Source organism: Vitis vinifera, chromosome 8 (assembly GCF_030704535.1).
Source record: "Vitis vinifera cultivar Pinot Noir 40024 chromosome 8, ASM3070453v1".
Lineage (NCBI taxonomy): Eukaryota > Viridiplantae > Streptophyta > Magnoliopsida > Vitales > Vitaceae > Vitis > Vitis vinifera.
In genome coordinates, this window is record NC_081812.1 from 8,931,194 (window position 1) to 8,953,095 (window position 21,902).

The following is a 21,902-nucleotide window of genomic DNA, read 5'->3' on the forward strand; positions in this document are numbered from 1 at the left end:
CAAGGGTGTACAAAACTACTTTTTGTTAAGGATTTCAAGTGATTTTGAAAAACTTTCCCATTTTTTTCCACTTAAGAATTTTTATGCACTCAAATTCTCTCAAGAATTGTTTCGAATTTTATTTTTAAATTTCATCATCAAAATTTTGTAATTGTATATTTTGTTTTTGTAGTTTTAGCAATGTTTTTTCTTTTCACTATTTTTTTTTGTGAAATTTTATCCAAATGAATTTATATTTAAAATTATAATCATGTTTATCAAATTTTTTACTAAGATTATCTTTAATTCTTTTGATATATTTATACTCATTTATTTAAAAAATGAAAAACCATTTTTTTTTATAAACATGTTTTATTACCTTTCAAGTAAAAAATTAGATAAAAATAATTTTTAGATAAAATTTTATATAATATATTTTATTTGAAATTTAATTTATAAAGTTTAACTAAAAAAATTGTATTGACAATTTTCTTATTGTGAGTCAAAATGTTTTGTATTAGTCTATCTAAATAAGAAAAATTATTAATATAATATTACAACTTTGTATCTTAATTATTTTTTTCAATAAATTTATCTTTTTAAAAATTTTAAAATAAAAACATTAAAAATTAAAAAGCTAAAAGGATATATATAATAAAGTGAAGTGATAGTCAATTTTAAAATTTTTTAAAATATAGTTAATGTAGAAAATATAAAAAATAATTAAAAATAAGAGAGATATATAAATGAAAGGGTAATATAAATTTAAAATAAAAAATGAAAATTAAACTAAAAGATAAATACAAAAAGGTAAAAAATATTTGAATGAAAAATTCCAAAATTTTTATCATTGCTTATAATAAGAGCAAAAAAATTCAATATCTTTAAAAATGAAAAACAAAAAAAATATTATTTCTTTTTATGTGACATAAAATAGAATTATAGATTAGAAGAAAAAGAAAAGAAAGTTAGAAATGAGTAATACTTAGTAGGGAATAGAAAATGGGAAAAAAACACAAAAAATTGAAATTCATACTCACTATGTGTCTATGTAAGGGTTAAGGGTATTTTAGGAATTAATAAAAGATAATATCCTTTATCTTAATTTTCATCATTTGTTTGAGTCTTAAGCTTAAATACGTATATGGACAAAATATTAATTTTTATATATAATTGGGCTCAAAACATAATTCTCCTTAGAAAATAATGCTGATTTTCAATTATTTATATATATATAAATTTTAAAATAATGAAAAATCTAAATGGTTAAAATATAATTATTATGATTGCATTGATACAGTAAAAACAAAAAAAAGTTGATCGGGTATTTTAGTACATCGCTACTTTATATCTTAAAAAGGTCATATATAGAAAGCACGACTCCCCATGAGTTTTTCAGCTGAATGACGACAGTCTCTTTTAAAACTAGTCCTAAAGATGCGTGCCATATTTCTAAGCTTTGACTCTCTTCTCTTCTGCGAAAACCCTTAACTTCACCGGATCTTCCATTTCTCTCCGTCCTTCGTCAATCCCCATGACGATTTATTCATCCAATAACGCAGGTTATTCATCCAACAATCCAGGTCTCTTATTTCCACTAAGTTTCCACGGTTTCTTTTTCTCTGATCTCTGATTTCTCTGTTTGGTTGCCGAGCAAAGGGAAGAAAAAAAAGTAAATTTGGAGTTTTACATGTTGTTCGTGGGTTTAGATTTCGATTGTTCAAGTTCTTTGAACTCATTGAGTTGATTAATTTGGTTGTCTGTGACGAGACAGCTGATGGTAGAAGGGTTGTAATTGAATTTTCCTTTTGGTTTGTCTCGCCAACCAAACGTTGTTCTGTATTATTAGGTTTTTCCCTGTCAGATTGATTCATTTTACATTCTAGTTATGCGTTTTCCGATCACATAAGAGGCAATCAAGTGTTTCTAACAATTGTCCTGATTTATGTTCTTAATTTGGGATGTAGAGGAGGAGTAGTCTTCTCGAATTAACAGAATGACTGTGCTGTATTCATTGGTCTTCATGTAGTTTTCTTGCTTTTGAGATCCAAATTGCATTAATTTTAGCTCCTAAAGGAAGAAAATCAATACGCTAATGGAACAGTACTCAAGTGTTTTGACCTTGATGGAAGATTGCTTTGATATTTTAAAAATCTGCAATTAGAATGAAAACTAGGTTTTCAATCAATCCGACTCCGATTGTATGCATACCATTATTTACTGCTGGGTTGATCTTCTGTAAAGCTGGATTCATGTTATATTTACCATTAAAATGGAGGCTTTCTTATTCTCTCTCTCTTTTTTAAGCTTAGTTTGGTCAAGCTATTCTGCAATTATTATTAGCTAGTTTCATAGTTGTATTCTTTCAAGTAGTAATGGTGGAATTCTTTTGCTAATTATCTTCAATATCTTACAGATGATTCTGAAAAGGCTAAAAAGGGTTCTTATTTTGGTTTACCATCCTTGGATGTTTCTGTCGCATTCCCCCAAGCAACTCCGGCATCCATATTTCCTCCCTGTGGTAAGATTGATGATCATGATTCTTTTTAAGCAATTCAAGATATTTGTACATGTTAGGTTGGACTTTTCTGATCAAATTTTAAGATTTCACCATTACTATAATCAATTAATATATCTGGAAACTATTGGTAGCGGAGCAAGATTGTTATTCATTGCTCATAGGAAAAAAAGGCGACTTCCATTTCATCATGTTCCCTACATTTATTTATTTTTCAAGGATATTGATTGTGCATGCTCCCAAATTGAGTATTAAGATCTTCTTTTATTCCTAATGTTTTGATCTTTAAAATTACAGCTTCAGACTATTATCAGTTTGATGATCTTCTGACTCCCGAAGAGCAAGCCCTCCGGATGAAAGTGAGAAAGTGCGTGGAAAAGGAAATTGCTCCGATAATGACAGAGGTATTCTCCTCATTTTGTTTCAAACTCTTAGAAGATTAGATGTTGAGTTTCTTAGTGAATATAGAATAATGATGGATGAATGATGGAACAATTTTTAGGATTTCTTGTCATGCTATGTTAGTAAATACACATACTGTTTAAAAGATGCTACTAAAAATATACAGTTCCCCTGACTTGATGTTTTTACTATTTGTGGTTGTCTAGTTGGTCCTGTATTTGATTACCAAAGGGAAAAATGATACTTATGCGATACTATTTTGTTCAGTACTGGGAGAAGGCAGAGTTTCCATTTCATGTTGTTCCAAAGCTTGCTGCCCTGCGTATTGCTGGTGGAACAATCAAGGTACTTTATACACTCCATGTCCTTTTTCTTTTATCTGTGGTCAAAATTATGGAACATGGAAGTTTAATCAGCTTGGGCCATCAGGGTTATGGGTGCCCAGGTCTTTCCGTTACTGCAAGTGCTATTACTACTGCAGAAGTTTCCAGGGTTGATGCGAGCTGTTCTACTTTCATTTTGGTCCATTCTTCTCTGGCAATGCTTACTATTGGTGAGGTCTTGATATAAGTTGATTCTTTACTGTTGATAGTGTATTCATTGCTGGTTCATGAATCATGACATTGTACAACTTATGTGGATGGCCAAGGATAGCACTGTGCGGTTCAGAGGCACAAAAGCAGAAATATCTACCTTCTTTGGCACAATTAAACACTATAGCTTGTTGGGTGAGCAGCTCATTGTTTGGGCATTGTATGGATCCTGATGCATTGTTGATATCTGCTCCTGCTATCCTTGAATCACTTGAAATGTTTTTCTACACTGCAGGCTTTAACTGAGCCTGACTATGGAAGTGATGCAAGTTCTCTGAAAACAACAGCAACAAAGGTCCAATCCATTTTTTAGTTGTAGCAGACTGGTTACTTTTGCTTATCCTGTCCGCATCAGAATTCTTAATTTCACCAAATATCATCTTATTGCTGTGTCATTGGATGGTCAGGTGGAAGGAGGTTGGATACTTGAAGGCCAAAAGCGTTGGATAGGCAATAGTACCTTTGCTGATGTGTTGATTATTTTTGCTAGGAATACGACCACCAATCAGATAAATGGGTAAGTAGAATATGAGATTCTTTTTTTTTTTTTTCTGATAGATAAAGGCTATTATATTAAACAAAAAGAGGAAGCACCAAACCAGTGCCCTCTAAGTATACAGGGAGTATACAAGAGTAGCCCAAAGGTTCGAAAACAAGGGGGGAGGAAAGAAACAAAATACACTTTACCATCCCTTACTTAGAGCTTAACCAATCTAAAAAGCTAACAAGAGAAGAAGGGCTCGAAACTATAAACACCCTCACCCAAGACTAAAGATTACATACAAAAGAATATTTCAATCTTTGAAGCGAAAGCTCCTCATTCTCAAACGCTGACAAATTTCTTTCCTTCCAAACTGACCAAAAAATACATAAGGGGGCCATTTGTCAAGTCTTTTTACGAGTTTTCCCCACAAACGCTCTATGCCACCCAAGGAGAGTATCCTTCACTGAACCTGATAGAACCCAATCCACACCAAAAAGGGAGAAAATAAGACTCCACAAAGCCCGCGTCTTTGCACAATGAAGTAAAAGTTGATCCACCGTCTCTACTTCAAAAAGGCATAGAAAACACCTATTTGTCAATGAGTACCCCCTCCTCTGGAGTTGTTCCAAAGTTAAGATTTTACCCCAAGAAGCCTCCCAAGCAAAGAATGCTACCTTAGGCGGCACATTCGCCTTCCAAATACTACCACAAGGAAACAAAAGAGAACCTCCTGGCTCCAACATAGAATATAGCGACTTGATTGAGAAAGCTCCACTCTTAGAAGCTGTCCACACCACTTTATCCTCGTCCTCCCTTTGCACCCTAAAGGCTTGGATCTTAAGCATAAAACGCTCCACCATCTCAATCTCCCAATCATTAAACGCCCTTGAGAAAAGAGGGGTCCACCCATCCCCAACACCGTCTAAGTAGAATATGAGATTCTTCTTCTCTCTAGCACTCCCCATAAGTCGTATAAAAAAGAACAGTTAAGCATGCATTAAATGGAGCTCCAAGGGCAATGACAATGCCTCAATGAAAAGATTAAGAGGCTTGAAATAAGATACTAAACAAACTGGAAACCAGGATTAGAGGTACAGGAGCACCGCAAAAAGATGGGAAAAAAAACAAAATATCTTGCATAGAATACTTGACATTTTGGGAAACCCAACAGCTCATGAGGGTGTCAATAATCAAGGGCCATGATCCACAGCATCACGTTTTGGAAGAAAATGAGACCTAAAAGAGGAACCATAGAAGTAGTGAACCAAGAGGTGAGCGAGAGTGATTGGGGTCATTAGTTCTATAGATTTGTGGCATAGAGATTTTTTATGGGACAGTTTGCCATAGTGATTTCCTTTAATTTACTGGTATCGATGTACTTATGTTTCTGCTTACAACAACTACATGTGATAGACTGTTCCCTATATTGGCATGGTTGTTTTAGTTCTTTGCCTGTTTTATAGGAGTGCTCATTACTTAACATGCAGTTTGGCTCTGGTTTTTCTGCTTCAGATACATCGTAAAGAAGGGTGCCCCTGGGCTAACTGCTACAAAAATACAAAATAAAATTGGTCTACGAATTGTTCAAAATGGTGATATTCAATTTAAGAAGGTTTTTGTCCCTGACGAGGACAGACTACCAGGTGTTAATTCTTTTCAGGATACGAACAAGGTATGGCAGCATAGTAGTTCTCTTAAATGATGATTTCTTTCCTTAAATCATTGATTCATTTCTTATCCCGCCTGCTTTGTAATTTTTTCAGTTGACCATCATCTGAAAAACGGGTAGCATGTTATCTCTGGTTGTGACCTATGAGAGTTCCTTGTTTGTCCCTCTCTGTTTGATGCATTGGCAGTTCTATTAATATGTTATTATAGCCCAATTTCTGATGATCTTAATAAAAGACTGACATTGTTTATCAGCCTTATTGCATAACTTAAAGATAAATTGGTTTCAGTTTGATGAGAGGCTTGCCTTTTCCCCCCATATAGTTTTGTGTAGGATTGTCTCTTCATGTATTGTATTTGATTGTATTCAATTGACAGAATCACAATAGTGTAGAAAGAGAACTTCTGTATAATGACAATTTTATGTCATTAACTCAAAATTATGTGATGTTGGACAACCCTAGGATAGTTGCCTACAATCAAATAGGTGGGCTAGGGTTTTTATTTATTTTTAGGGTTTAAGGAGAGGAACAAGGGATAAAGTTTATGGTAAAGAAAAATATGGAGAAATAATATAGAAGAAAAAAAAATATAGAAACCTTAGTCTTACTAAGGCCTTCTAGGAGTTTCACGTAGAAGGAAACCAATGGAGTCTCACCATTGAAAATTGCAAAGTATGCAAGAAAACATGATGTCATTAATCATCGATCCATTACTTTGGCTTACATCAATTAGTCTTATTTAGAAGCTTCTCTAAGAAATTTAAAGGGTACTAAGATTCTAATAACCTAATATGACTCTAATTCTAATTCACCTATTACCTCATTAGCTATTCCTAGTTTAACTCCAACAAATACTGATCTTAATTTAATTTCAAGTAATATTAATCATACTTTAATTAAAACTAATACTAATTCTCTTTCTTCATGTATATCTTGGAGATTCATTCTCATCAAACTCCCCTTCAACTTGAAAAAAAACTTGACCTCGAGTTTTAGTAATTTTCCACAATCAATTGAAATCCCGAGCAATGCCTTCCATCCTTTCTTTCTTCGTCGACACTTAAACATGATAGAACAGGATCTTAGAATCTCAAGATCTCTTAAACTTGTTTAATATCATGCAAGACAAGTACCAAGCTTCAAAAAATTTTTTAGTGTTGTAAACCAAGTTGATAGTTGTCAAAATAATTATGTCATGAACAAGCTTGTGGAGAGTTGCTTCCTACACTTTTCTTTGTAAATTGTGTTAAAGGATAACAAGATTCTTGAATTCCCTATATTCAAAAGAAATTTCAGCAATTCTTGTTATATCATAGATTTCTTCATGTTTGCCACCAATCACGATAATGTTTTGCCTTGGAAAGTCAAGCACTAGTTTTTCTAAAGCTATTACAATTTCTTTGAGCTCTCCTACAGGTTGTTCTAGGATCGATTTCATCACCTCTTTCATTCTAGATTCATCATTGACGATTTCTACCTCCTTTCTAGTAACTCTGAATTGCTCCTTAATGAGAGTATTTGATAGCTCTTTTGGTTTTAGGGATGCTATTTAACCTTTTGGTTGTTTAAGTGGTGAAATTTCCTTCCTTGGATGGAGGTTTTTCTTACACCCATTGTGTACGTGTGCAAGTGTTCTCATATCCATCATGTTGGACCCTTTCATAAAAAAGCCATGGTCTTCCGATCACAATTTGAACAACTTTCATTGGGAAAACATCACACCATATAGACTCTTCATAGTCCTTACCAAAAAGGAATGTGACCAAGCAATGGAAACTTATTGGAATAGATGTGTCATTAACCCATGCTACTCAAAAGGGATTTAGATGTTTCCATATTTTAAGGTTTAGCTTCTTAACAAGTTCATTTGAAGCTAAGTTCTATCAATAATCATAGTACATAGTCTTCCTTGGCATGCAACACAAGTTCGAAAGATGCTAGGAAGTTGTCAATCCTCTTCTCTTTTCACCTTTGGGACAACTAACAAAGGTTGCATTGCAAGACTATAACCTTTTGTCATACCATCATAGTAATCACATGTTTCACTAAGTTCATCTTCACCATGGTTCTCTTATTCCTTTGGATAACTCTCCAATTCAGATTCTGGTTCTTCAATACAATAAGTGTAAACCCAGCTTATGCTCACAACAACATAATGATCATGCTCACCACACTTAAAGCATAAAGGAGTCATACCTACCTTTTCATCTCCAATACTAATTGAAGTTTGACCCTTTTTAGCATCTCTATTACCACATTTGAAGCTTGTTGATTGTTGCACTTACCATTTACATGGTTAGAAGTTTGGAATTTGTTGTGCTTAATGGTTTGCTTGCTGTTTGATTGAAGAAAGTAGTCTCAATCTGTGAACTTGGATGTTAGGAAGGCTGAAACTTAAGCCCTCTTCTATTTTAAGGGCTAGTTGATAAATATCATCCACGGTATAAGTGCATGCAACTATCATCTCAAGTTCAATCTCCATTTGAAGTCTAGATTTATAACGGGTTGCTAGTTGAGCCTCACTTTCCCGCACTTGATTCCGAGTGCTCAACTCATGAAATTCTTTTGTATATTCTTCAACTTAGTACATTGTTTGAGAGAAAACAATTTTGTGTACATGAGCTATTTACAGTCAGTTGGGAGAAAGTGCTCCTTCATCTTGTTCCATGTGTCTATAGGTTGTGTGGTTCTATAAAGTTCATTCTCAATATTATGCCACCATAGCGTGTTGCTCCTTTCAATTCTGTCTTCACAAAACAGACCGTTCTGCTTTCAGGCATATCACACCAATCAAAACAATCTTCCATCGACATAATCCAATCAAAAAAAGTTGTTAGATGTTATTTTCTTTAAAATTCAGCCACTTCAAGTTGTACCTTTTTTGTCACATCATCATCCTGCTCAAAGATTTTGCCCCTTCTTTGATTTCTTGTCATAAAATGCCTTGTTTGTCACATGGTCTATGAGACTATTGTCCGAATTGGTGGCTTGCAATCTCATCTTCAATTAGGCATTTTTCATGACTCTTTTCTAATAACTTCATGATCTCATTAAGTTTGCTATTTAGTTGTATTATAGCATCTTAATGGGATTGTTGTATGACAAAAATTTTCTCTAACAATGTTGTAATGACATCTTGATTGTTAAAAGTATTTTTTGAACTCATGTTTGTGTAATTTGCTCCATTCCTTAATTGTATATGCCTTCAAGCCAAGAACTTTTGCTCTAATACCAAAACTGATGTAGGACAACCCTAGGACGGTTGCCTACCATCAAATAGTTGGGCTAGGGAATATATATATTTTTTTATTTAAAAAAAGGGGTTTAAGGAGATGAATAAGGGATAAAGTTTATGGTAGAGAAAAAAAAATATAGAGAAAAAATATACGAAGAAAAAGAAATAAAAACCTTAGAGTCTCATTAAGGCCTTTTAGGACTTTTACATAGAAGAAAATCAATGGAGTCTCCCTATTGAAAATTGCAAAGTATGCAAGAAAACATGATATTATTAATCATCAATCCATTACTTAAGTTTATTTTGGTTTACATCAATTAGACTTATTTATAGGCTTCTCTAAGAAATCTAAAGTCTAGTAGGATTCCAATAACCTAATATGACTGTAATTTTAATTCTTCTTTAACCTCATTAGCTACTCCTAATTTAACTCTGATAAATATTAATCCTAATTTAATTTTAGGTAATATTAATCCGACTTTAATTACAATTAATACTAATTCCCTTTCTTCATATATATCTTGGAGATTCATACTCATAGCTAAGACTTGAAATCTTATTATGACATAACAACTTAGTCCCTGTAAAGGACAACACAGTAAAAAAATTGATTTTGTTTGCTTTCCAATTGAAAAAAAAAAAAACACTTATTTTTATTCTTTAGGTTCAATGATAATTGTATTAATTTTTTTTTTCAATCCCTAGATTTAAAAGAGAAAAAAAAAAAAAAAACCCTCTTTTGTTGCCATAAGTTGTAGGACAAAGAAACTCGGAACCTTAATGAAAGGTGAATTTCAATAATGGACTACACCTAGGAGGGGGGTATATAGGTGTTGTTGAACAATTTAAAAAAATCTCCCAACAAAAATTACCTAACCTTGGAATTTCTCAACGTCAATAAATTTCTCTTCTAACAACTTTTCAACAAAGCATAAAATTTACAAGCAAGTATGAATGCAACAACACTCTCCCAACAATTTATAGATGTAATTCACATGCAAATGCTTCAACACTCCTCAAAATTAATTTAAAAGAACAATTCTCTCCTTAACTCATTTCCAATTACTACAAGATATCATTACCAAAACGAACAGAAAAATTATTCAAAATATCCAATGGATAATCACACCTATTTAAACTCATTTTTCTTCCATTAAACATATATGCCCAAGTACCCAATGATATTAAAATCTGAAAATAAATTAAAGAGTAGAATGAGAGAAAGAGACGATGTAACCAAATTTTAATGTGGAAAACCTCCAAATAAATTAAAAAACTACAGACTTACAATCAATTGAAAACATCCACTATGAAGAACAAAAAATTGAATATAAAGTTTTACCTAGCTTAAGTCTACCAATCATTCCTGGACCACTTGACTAGAACCTTTCACTTTCAACAAAAATTTGAATGCAAATGGGACGAGAGAGCGAGCGTGAAGAGAGAGAAAATCGATTGGAGATTCGGAGGAGACTGAAGAGGCGTAGATTTGTAGTGGAATTGAAGGTATTTGAGATTGAAGTAGAGGAGAAGAAAGGAAGACTGCAAGCTACTTTAGTGGAGAGAGAGAGGAATCTCTTTTTGGATTAGGTTGGGACCGACGAGTCTAGGGGTCTTCCTGGAAAGCTTGAATCAATGCATTAAAGAAGTGAAAGCTAGAAGATGTGAAAGGGGCTGGAAGGAAAACGGGAGATCTTCATCCCGAAAGGTAGAGGAGAAAGGGGAGGTTAGTTTACTATGGCGGAGATGTTATGAAGTATGGGAGTAGTCACTGGAAGGAGGGAAAGAAAGCAGGAAGAGACGCTACCGTTGAAACCTATTTTGGAAAAGTCTTATGCGGAGGTGGTTAAGATGCCGAGAAGCATAGACAGAGATTTAGTTAGGGTGGAGATAAGATAGAAGGAAATTAGCAGAAATTTGAGAAACTTGGAGCATTGCCTCGTCGGATGTTGGAACCCTAGTTCAGCGAGAGGAGAAGATTTGGAAAAATTGGGGATTCTAATGGCAAAAGCTTAGGGGCTGAAAGGTAAACTAGGGATGGCAAAGATGGAAAAGGGTAAGGTGCTGTTGGAATTTGAATCGTTGGTTGAAGCTAAGCGAGTGCTCAATTATGGGAAGAGATCGTTTGGAGGGATTCATTTGTGTTTGGAGAGTTGGAGCCTTAAGACTGGGTGCTTGGTTGAAGGAGAGAAAAAAAGTGCGGCTTGGGTAAAAATCGTGGGGTTACCGGTCTTCTTATGGGATCCGATCATATTGAGAAGGGTGGGGGAGGAGTGCGATGGATTTTTAGCAGTTGATTCCCAAACGAAGAAAATGGAGGAGTTACAGTGGGCTCGTATTTTGGTGAAGACGAACGGCGAAGACCTACCTAATGTGTTGGAGATTTGGATCGAAGAGGTCTATTACTCCCTGATTCTATGGTGGGAGATTAGGCCATCACTGAGAAAGGCATCGTTCGATAGTCGAGGGAAAACAAACAACTCAAGAGATGAGGTCGGGGGTGATGTTAACGCACGCGTTGGCCCGCGTGTGGTGGAAGAGGAGGGTGATGTGGGGCTCAAGGTTCTACAGCGGCTAGTCGAAGGGACGTGTGGGCAGGCGAGCGGGCCGGGGCGTAAAGTGGACTCAAGACGGAGCCAAAATAGGTTGGTGGCCCGACCCTTTGAAGGACTTAAGTTGGTGAGTGGGCTTTCTAAGTTAAGCCTATTAGTGGATTTAAAAGATTTTAAGTTGGTAGGCGGGCTTTCTAAGTCAGGCTCATTAATGGATTTAAAATTAAAAGGGGTTGCAGTGGCTGAAGATGGGCTGTCGTCTTCAAAGGATTTTTGGTGGGCTAGTGAAGAGGAGAATAATACGACTATTGGTATAGACGACTTGGATGGGGAATCAAGCCCAGGCCCTTCTCAGCTTCCTCTAGTGGACAGAGCCCAGAATGTTATGGCCCATTCTCCAGCCTGGTCTGGCCCAAGAAATTGGAGCAACTCTAAATCAGAGTTTATTAAACTTTGGGTGACGGAAGGAATGAGGAAGCAGCTGGTAGAAGAGCAACTGATAGTGGAGAGGTCGAAGACTAATCAAGCTTTAGTTGAAGAAGCTTTGAGGGATGGGGATGATTTTGTTTCTTGGGGAAGAAGGGATTCTTGGTCATCTCCATCTCATTCTTTTTCTTTTGGTCGGATTCCAATGATGGGGGAGTATTATGACTTTTCTGGGGCAGTAAGTGAGGTAGTTTAGGGGGAGATTCCGTTGCGTATGGTCACTGCATCTGGGATTACAGAGGGTGTAACCACTGCCTGTTAAGATTTGATAAAGGTGAATAATGGTAGCAATAAGGAAAGAAGAGTGGAGTTGTGTTCAACTCAATTTGAGTCATAGGAAGATAGGGGTTGGGAGGAGAATAGTTGGGAGGAAAGTAGCTTGGCAAGGTTCAACAACTTTCTGGGTTTTTCGACGGAGGGGTTGGAAAAGGATATTCTAGATTTTTTTTTTATATCAAAATTAGAAAAAGAAGAGAGAGAATTCATAGTAAAGGTTTATTGGAGAAATCAAAAATTGAAAGGGAGTTAAAGAGACTAGAGTGCTCAATTAATTATGAGGGAGGGAAGAAGCAGAAATGCCCCATGCAGGGAAGAGGGTGTCAGCTCTTGGAAGTCCTATGAAGATCAAATTGTTGAGTTGGAATGTGCGTGGAGCAAATGACAGCTTCAAAAGGAAATTAATAAAGGCTCTCATAAGAAATCAGAAGGTGGATTTATTTTCTCTTGAGGAGACGAAAATTCATGCAATGACTGATGGTGTGGTGAGGAGTTTGGACACTGGGAGATTTTTAGAATGGGGGACTTTGGATGCTTTTGGCTCAGCGGGAAGAATTTTGATTTGTTGGGATAAAAGGGCGTTGGAAGTACTAGATTTGGAGGTGGGTCAATATTCAGTCTCTTGTAGGTTCAGGAATGTGGAAGATGGGTTTGTCTGGATGTTCACGAGAGTATATGGACCGTTCACTAGAGAGGAAAGGGAATGTTTGTGGGAAGAGCTAGGGGCGATCAGAGGAATTTGGGAAGACCCTTGGTGTTTAGGGGGTGATTTCAATATCATTTTATTTCAAAGGGAAAGGAGTAGGCAAGGGAGGTTAACAGCAGCGATGAGAAGATTTGCTCAGATAGTTGATGAGTTAGAGCTAGTAGATTTACCTATGCAAGGGGGATTGTTCACTTGGAACAGGGGACAAAATAATCAATCTTGGCTAGATTGGACAGATTTTTAGTGACTCAAAATTGGCTTGATCAGTTCAGCGGAGTCCTTTAGAGCAGGCTGCCTAGACCTACCTCAAGTATCTCAACTGCTCACTATTGGCCTCGCAAAATAAAAGGGTGTTGTTAGCAAACAGAAGATGGAGCAGATCCCCTTCTACTCCACTATTGCTTCCCACCTTAAACCCCTTAATGAAACCCCCGCTTTTGGCTTTGAACAACAACTGGCTGAGAGTCTCCATGACTAATAAGAAGAGATAAGGGGATAAAGGGTCGCCCTGTCTTAAGCCCCTAGTGCTATGAAAAAAGTCTGAAAGGGTTCCATTAATTAAAATTGAGAAGTTAGTTGTGGAGATGCACCATCTGATCCAATTAATCCACCTCTGCCCAAATCCCATCTTGGATATAACTGATAGAAGACAGTCCCAATTGACATGATCAAATGCCTTCTCAATGTCCAACTTTAGAAGGAGACCAGAGAGATTATCCTTCAACTTGGAGTTGACAGCCTCATTTGCAATGAGCGCGACATCCAGAATCTGCCTATCTTGAATGAAGGCATGCTGGTACTATGAAATCACCTTCCCTACAGCTAGTTTCAACCTATTTGCCAAGACTTTGACAAACAATTTGTAAAGGCTCCCAATCAAACTTCTCGGTTTGAAACCTTTCAACTCTTCCGCACCCCCCTTTTTTGGGATCAAAACAAGAAAATTGTAGTTTAGACTTCTTTGGAAAGTGCCAAGGTGGAAAAAGTCACCAAAAAAGGCCATAATCTTGACTTTGGTAAATTCCCAAGAAATTGCCAAAATGCCATGGTGAAGCCATCTGGACCAAGCGCTTTATCGCCGGAGAGGCTGCACAAGGCTTTGAACACTTCTTCTGAGAAAGGCACCTCTAAACTTCTGGACCTTTTTGTCCCCATAACACGAAATTGTAAATCCTTAATTTGCGGTCTCTAGTCCTCGTTTTCCATTAACAATCCTATAAGTCCCTACACACCCTAGACTTGATATCTTCCTCATTAGTAAGAGTGACCCCATTAATTTTCACATTGGATAAAAAGTTTCTTCTTGCCTTGACATTGGCCATCTTATGAAAAAACTTAGTATTCTTATCTCCCCCCTTTAACCAAAATTCCTAGATTTTTGTCTCCAAAAAGTTTCTTCCATTAAAACGCAATTCTTGTACTCCTCCAAATCCCTCATTCAAGCCCCTGCTTCCTCAAAAGATAGGGGATTAACGCTCTCCTTTGAATCCCAGAATTGAATTCGAGAGAAGGCCTCTGATTTTCTAGCAGAGACATTACCAAAAACATCTTTATTCCATTTTCTTAGATCCCTTTTAAGAGCTTTCAACTTTTCAACAAGGCAGTGGTTGTTAGACCGTGCAACTGAGTACCTAGTCCACTACTCTCTTACTAGCTCTTTGAACTCATCTGACAGAAGCCACATATTCTCAAAGCGGAAGGGAGTCTTGTCTTTTTTAACCCCCTCCCCCCCACCTTCCAGAGAAATGGGACAGTGATCAGAGACGATTTTAAGGAGAACACATTGAAAGACACCCGAAAAATGATCCTCCCACTCGTTGGAGACTAGAAAGCGGTCTAGCCTTGACGCTACTTGAGAATTAAGACCACCGTACCACGTGCACTAACCACCGGAAAAGGGCAGATCCTTTAGACTTAGCTCCTCAATTACCTCAAAGAACCTTCTCATCTATGCTCTTAGAATGAGCCCATTCCTCATTTTCCCTGGAAATCTAATGGAATTGAAGTCCCCCCCCCCCCCCCCCCCCCATGCACCAGGGATCATCCCACAGGCCTTTAATTGCACCCAGTTCTTTCCAAAACTCCTTTTTTTTCCCTCGATGGGACTGGTCCATAGACACCAGTGATCACCCAAACAAAACCATCTTCCACATTCCTAAAACGTCCCGAGATGGTGAAACCACTACGCTTTAGCTCCAAGAGTTCTAGAATCTTGTTGTCCTAAAAAATCAGAATGCCTCTTGAGGCACCCCTAGCATCTGCACCCCAATCCATAGACCTTCCAACACCCAAGCTTTTCACCACCTTTAACGACATCTCTTGCACCGTTGTTTCTAAAAAACAAACTAAATCTGCCTTCTAGGATCTAGCTACCAACTTAGCCATCCTTCTTTTCTCCCTGTCATTGAGCCCTCTAACATTCCAAGAGAGGATTTTGATCTCCATCAATCCACTGGAATCATTTCCCATTTGTTCCTGCTGCTCCTTCTATTTGCAAGCACAAGCTCTCCATAGCTAACTGTACAATCCCATCTCTAAGTTCCCTTTCAGAGCGTGATGCAGACATTGCTTTTTTCTTTCTCCTTCTATAAGGGGTCCCTTCACCTACCATCTTCTTCAACTTCTTCAAAAGCAAAACAATTTTTTCTTCGCACCCCTCAACCGACATTCCTAAGAATCTACTGAAATCTTTGAAATTGGAGAGTTCCTTGTCGGAGGGCAGATCCTCTCCGGAGGAAGCATTCTCTAGGAAAACCACCTTCGACCCATCTTGTAGAACCATAGAGAGAGGCCCCTTTACAGATTCAGCCCTTACCTCCAACGCACCCTCTTCCCACTCGGGGGATCCTCCCCAAAGCTTCTGAATCATCGCTGTCCCTCTGCAATCCCTGCCCAAAATAGGAGATTCTGACACCCAGAAAGGAGTAGAAGAAGAAGAAGGCCCTTCCCCTCAAGAAGAACGGGACGAAGAAAGTGTACCTTGGAATTTGAGAACTTCTAAGAAAGCGATGTCTGCTAATGATTTCGAGTTCGCCTCCGAAGCCATCAGAAATGACACACAAGGGTCGAGGCCTTGGGGTGTACCCATTGTTGTGGACAGAAAGCTAGGGCACCGAACGTGAAGAACTTCTTTGGGAGAAGAGTGGAAATTCTCCCCTCCTTTTAAAAGACAAGCCTGACCCACTTCCAATTGGGCCTTGCCTAAAGAAAGCCTTTTAAGGCTACCTCCATTAACAGAGCCCAACATGGCCCAGGATCCAGCAGCAAGGGCCTCCTTCTCTAAGCCCCTAAAGCACCCTCTCCACAAAGCTCCCTTTTCCCTTCTGTATTTGTAGTCGTTCCTATCACATTAGGAATAATGTCCTCTCCCCCATTTGCAGAGAGCAGTGGGTCAACCATTGACACCTGGCCGTCCACTTTCCCAGAGCAAACTTCAGCCACTCTTTGAGGGGGGAGTAACCTAACCTCACCCTCATCCTTTCCCCCGCTTCCTCTACAACATCACGAAGGTTACACTTCACTGATCCATGGAGTAGTCTCCCACCACAATTAGATCGTGAAACAGGTAGAACCGTCCACTACTTGCAGAGAGATAGGGAAATTCTACCCTCTTACCCTGACAAGGACCTTGGCCCACTGCAAGTTCCTACGTTCCGTCGTGTCCTCGTCAACACCCACAAAGTGATCGCAAGCTTCCCCTAAGTTCTTGAAAAAACTCATCCCTCGAAGATGCAGTGGAAGACCCAGAATTCTTACCCACACCTCTCAACTCTTCTTGTCCTCTATGAGACACACCCAACAAAGAGGCTCCACCAATCCAACAAGAGGCATTTTCCTTTAAACCACTTGACCCTTGAGTGCAACACCCTCTCAGCTTCAACGGCATCTTCAAACTCAAAGAGGATAAGGAGACCTCCTAACAGAGCCAAGTGAAGATTTCCTTTCAACATTCAATTGGACTGAGCCCAATACTTAAGAGAAACGAGGTCTGGGGGTTGATCAGAAAGTGTCCCCCCCGCCCCCCCCCATCTCCCCGTCAAGCTCCTGCTCAAGACTTCCTTGTTGTCAATCACCCCCTTGTCAATTTCTAACCACACAACATTCTGAAGTTTTGCAGAACCAGAAAACTCTGCCTCTACTGCTGGTTTCTCCTTCCCGACATTGACCCCCTTGAGACCCCTTCCCCTCAAAGAAGAGGCTGAGGACTCTCTCCCCTTTGGGTCAAGGAGAAACCCGGACTTCTTAACTTCCCAGCCAGAAGTTGCCAACCCCCAACCACACTCCTACCTTCAGGAACACCAAGGAGAATCTCTTACCTTCCACATGCTAAGCTGTGCAAAACAAAAACCGTTCTGCTTTGTTATTGCCCAACTCCAACCGGTACCTTCTTCCCCCCTTCGCCCAAGCTTTTTTGAAACGCTCCCCTAATTTGAGACAACAACAGGTCTCAGCCCCTTCCAAAAGGAAGGTCAAGCCTTTACCACTAAAACAAACCCAAGAAGAAAAGTTGGGGCGCCTTTTGTAGATTGTTCCGAACACTTTCCCTTTGGTCTCGTCCACTGAAATCTCGAAGGTCTTCGAATCCACTCCAAACTAGCACTTACCACTGGGAGAAACCACTGCCATCACCCTCTCCCTATGGTTTTGAACGTATCTTTATCCCCGGATGCCTCTAAATAACATCAAAATACACATCACACAAGATGGTCATGTATCACCATTCAGAGGCTTGAATAATAGATCTGAAATGCACAGAATGGCTGCTGGAAGATAAAAGATTCTCTACCATCCTTGCTCATTATTACAATGAGGGAGTGGCTTTCATTCCCTTATATTTGTGCTTTCTTCTCTTTTCTCTACCATCCTTGTTCATTATTACAGTGAGGGAGTGGTCTTCATTATTTTATGTTTTGTTTTGTCTTCTACCTCTCCTTCTCTGTTGTCCATTCATCTTTCCTGTTTGCATGATGTTGTTGCATTGTCTGTATGCTTTTGTTGTATCTGTTAGCAAGTTATGAAATAATTTAGAAACTGTGCATGTTGGTTTGATGTTCTCCACCTGACCACAACACAACCCCCCCCTCAGAAAGAAAAAAAATTATCCAAAATTATTTTTTCCTCCCCTTGATTTTCCATGGTGTCATACTTAGGAAGCACATGTAGAGGGACTAGACATCTGCCTCAGATGGTATCTCTTTTTGCTGATATAGCTTAGGTACTTTCTTACCCAAATTTGTATATGATAAACTGTATAACATATTAGAAGTGCTGGTAACAAGGTAGAATTCTTGAGAAATTGACTAGTTGGATGGCGTTTTTATGCAGCGCACCCTTAGGAACGACTGAATGCCTATAAAACAATAAAAAACTATAGATAATAAAAATAAAAATAAAAATAGCAAGGACTGGACAAGATAATATGGTTTTAGCAACAGCTGCTTGTGGAATTTAGATCTTTTATGTCTTGGTTTCATGTGAGTGAGTATAATGCAGCAGATTGATTGAATAAAACAGCAGTTTGTTTTCTGTTGGAGGTGGGATGTTTGTATGAACTTGCTGAATGGTTATCTTCCTTGCACCCAGAGTTCTTCTGCAAAGCTGATTGTGCATGGATCTGCATGTATCCTGTGATGGTTTCTTGCCTCTGATGCTTATCTCCTCTCATTGTATTTTTTCTTGTATCCATATCTGTTGCTTAATTTTTCCCATTGTTTATCTAAATACCACCATTGGAAACAGGTGCTTGCTGTTTCACGTGTCATGGTTGCCTGGCAACCTATAGGCATTTCAATGGGAGCCTATGATATGTGTCACAGGTATTAATGTGATAAATGATATGTATGCTGTTCTCTTTATCTGATCACCACTATTTTGTCTTCAGCCTTCAGTATGTTGCATTCTGATTTTAAGTGGTTGAAGGTATCTAAAGGAGAGGAAACAGTTTGGAGCACCCTTGGCAGCTTTCCAGATCAACCAACAGAAACTTGTTGAAATGCTGGGTAATATTCAAGCGATGACTCTTGTTGGTTGGCGACTTTGCAAGTTGTATGAGAAGGGTAAAATGACTCCAGGTCATGCCAGCTTGGCAAAGGTGAATATGAAATCTGGAGATGCAGACTCCATTTTACTGACTAGTCATAACATATTTCTCCAATGTATATCAGGCATGGATCACCTTGAAGGCAAGGGAGACTCTTGCTCTTGGGCGTGAGTTACTAGGTGGCAATGGAATCTTGGCTGATTTTCTAGTTGCAAAGGTTTTCACTTCGATCCCTTGTTCCAATGTTTTAAATTTTGTAGACCTATAGAGGGGAATGGACTTGAAAAGAGGATCTGGATATTTGATTTAGACTGCAATTTTGATAAGGCCATACGAAGACAAAATCTCTCATATTGCAATAAGTAGGTCATGAATTCAAATTTGATAGGGTATGGTATATATCCAAGGTAAAAATTTGAATTTTAAGCACTGCTTATTGCATCCAGTGTGGAAGATTTAGTCATCCAATCTGATTGAACTGAAGTTTGATTGCATGAGATCATGGTGCATCCTTGTTAAGATTTGATTATGGGGTTTTGGATCCTGTGCACTTGTGGGCCTGAGTTATAGCCTTATTTCTTTTAAGTCTCATTTTGACTTGTTTTGGTGGAGCTGCAGGCATTCTGCGATTTGGAGCCAATCTACACATATGAAGGCACCTATGACATAAACACCTTGGTGACAGGTAGGGAAATCACTGGTATTGCCAGCTTCAAGCCTGCCGCACTGAACCGACGTAGCCGCCTGTAACCTGTAGACTAGTGTCAGCTGATACAGCTATCATGCGGACAGACCAAGAATAAATAAAAGATGGATGCAATTTATCAGTGCTGCTTGTAGAAGTAACCAAAGGAAATGAAATAAAAAGGTGTAACAGATCTTTTACCTATGGGTATTAAATTATCAGCGATTCTATTCAAATTACTAAATTTTATGAAGCATGGTTGGATGATATAACCAACATGAGATGCAGATTACCTTTCCTGTGGCTTATTTGTTAATGATTATGCCAACTAACGAGCATAAGTTTGTGCTTTTTACGACTTGGAGCCCTATTTTTCTTTGATGCTCCATTTGACTGGTTGTCCTGCTTCCATTTTTGGTGGGGGGGAGTGTGGGGTTTGGTCCTTGAAACGATCCTATGTCAGCAGTTGGGCTGGGCCTAATTATATTGGTCAGAGAGTATTGAAGAGTTTGGGAACTGGGTGATGCTGCGTATCCCTCTTATCCTGAAAAGGCTAATAATGATCTTTAAGCTAAATATTTTTGCTTCCATCCGTACAAATGGAATACTCTAGTAGATGAAGGGAAGACATCTTATATATTAAATAAGAAAGAAACAACAGACCCCATTGTATGAAGCTTATGCACTGCAGTGAACCGGTAACAACACCCATACGTATTCTCGGATTAAAAGGGATGGTGAGAGATCCGTTGAAGTTTGAAAAGTGGAAAGTACCCTAAATCCTAATAAACACTTCCAACAAATATTTCTTGATGGAAAAGGTCTAGTTTCATTCGTCTATCTTAATTCTTAACTAACCAAAAACTCCATTCTTTCAGTCGTTGGCTCCTCCCTCTCGGTTTCTTTGCAAGCCCCAAGTCCTTATCTTCATATGGAACCGACCTACCGCCCCCAAGAACTTCACGTTCTGAATGGGAGTGAGTATCTCCACCACTTTCACCGCCGTACTCATCCTCAACAACTCCGCATCCCTTACCACCGTCTCCAAAGCCGAGCTCAGCAACTCAGTCACTGAGTCACTCCCCAGAATCTCCCCGTCCCTTCGCCTACCCGCCTGCCTCGCCAGCTCCATCAGGGGCGGCGCCGCCACGGTCTCCTGAATCCTCGCCAACTCGTCGCTCAGTAACCTCTCCTCCGTCCTCGTCTCCTCCTGCAGCTCATTCATCCTCCTCCTCTGATCCTCCGACAGCTCCCCCACGGCCTCAGCCACGATTCGGAAGGCTAACCCGGGCTTGAACCCACCAATCCACAAGAGGGTCCGTTCCAGAGGGGTGAACCAGGGTGGTGAGAACACCACAAACACGTTCCTCTCGATCACTCTGGATTTCTGCTCATAGTATAGTTGATAGTGCGTCAGCACTCGCGAAACCAAATCCGTCATTTCCTTCTCCCCGTATTCACCACAATTCCGCTCCGTCGTTAAAAGCTCGTCTAGGTAGTGCTCCTGACTAACCATCCACCGTTGAAGAAACCTCTCAAATAGAACCACACTACTATTATTCTCTGCCATTTTCCCTCACACCCCACTAATTTGAAGTCTCAATTTATGTACACAGACAGTGGAAGGAGTATGAAGATCGGGCGAATGTAGGAAGCTGGAGTAAATGTGATTACCGTCATCAACTTATGAGTTGGCCTGTGGCGCTTTTCTTACTGGAAAATATCTTTCTGGCATACACTCCCGGTAGGCAAGTGACAGCTGGACAAGCTAGGGACCGACTCAATATCCAGCTAGTGAGACGCATGTGACGGGGTTGGGACAGAAAACCCCTTACTCCCTGATCAGAGGTGGGATACTCTTGGTGGAGCAGAGTGGCAGACGGTGGCCGTCTAACTCCACCGCTTCTCCTCTTTCACACATACATACTCTCTGAGAAAATCTGGTTCGGTGCAATTCGTCGGGATGTGAGCATTCTTCCTCTGCAAGTACCTGGATGGTCGCTCCTATATAATAATGTTATATTTATGCGTATCCGTATATATAGACTATAGATACACGTCCATCCTTTCTGCACCTCTTCTCTTTAAGTATTTAATACAATAGATTAATATTTGTTCCTCCTGGCAAATCATATTGCATGTTTTGTTTCCAATAATGTCATATTACGTGTTTTGTTCCTACTGTTAAATTCAATCACCCAAAAACTCCAAACAAATTTCTTCCAAAATATATATATATATATATATATATATATATATATATATAAAAAGAAGAG

General features: G+C 38.7%; 2 protein-coding genes across 3 annotated transcripts; one reads left to right on the top strand and one right to left on the bottom strand.

Moving 5' to 3' along the window:
- The first annotated feature begins 1,344 nt into the window (after positions 1 to 1,344).
- On the top strand, positions 1,345 to 19,981 carry LOC100257352 (acyl-coenzyme A oxidase 4, peroxisomal). 2 transcript variants are annotated; one of them, XM_003632534.4, is made up of 13 exons: positions 1,345 to 1,541; positions 2,396 to 2,500; positions 2,795 to 2,901; positions 3,167 to 3,244; positions 3,329 to 3,452; positions 3,554 to 3,627; positions 3,728 to 3,787; positions 3,900 to 4,009; positions 5,489 to 5,648; positions 18,641 to 18,717; positions 18,821 to 18,992; positions 19,066 to 19,158; positions 19,560 to 19,981. In XM_003632534.4, exons 1-13 carry the CDS (start codon positions 1,514 to 1,516, stop codon positions 19,689 to 19,691), a joined length of 1,320 nt encoding a protein of 439 aa, XP_003632582.1. In that variant the 5' UTR covers positions 1,345 to 1,513; the 3' UTR covers positions 19,692 to 19,981. The 2 variants fall into 2 exon arrangements, with proteins under 2 accessions (XP_003632582.1, XP_002264086.2); XM_002264050.3 differs by having other exon boundaries at positions 1,361 to 1,562.
- A 519-nt stretch (positions 19,982 to 20,500) lies between these two features.
- On the bottom strand, positions 20,501 to 21,196 carry LOC100245541 (protein RESPONSE TO ABA AND SALT 1). Its single transcript, XM_002263669.3, has one exon. The coding sequence runs from the start codon at positions 21,194 to 21,196 to the stop codon at positions 20,501 to 20,503; it is 696 nt and encodes a 231-aa protein (XP_002263705.1).
- Between the last annotated feature and the right edge of the window lie 706 nt (positions 21,197 to 21,902).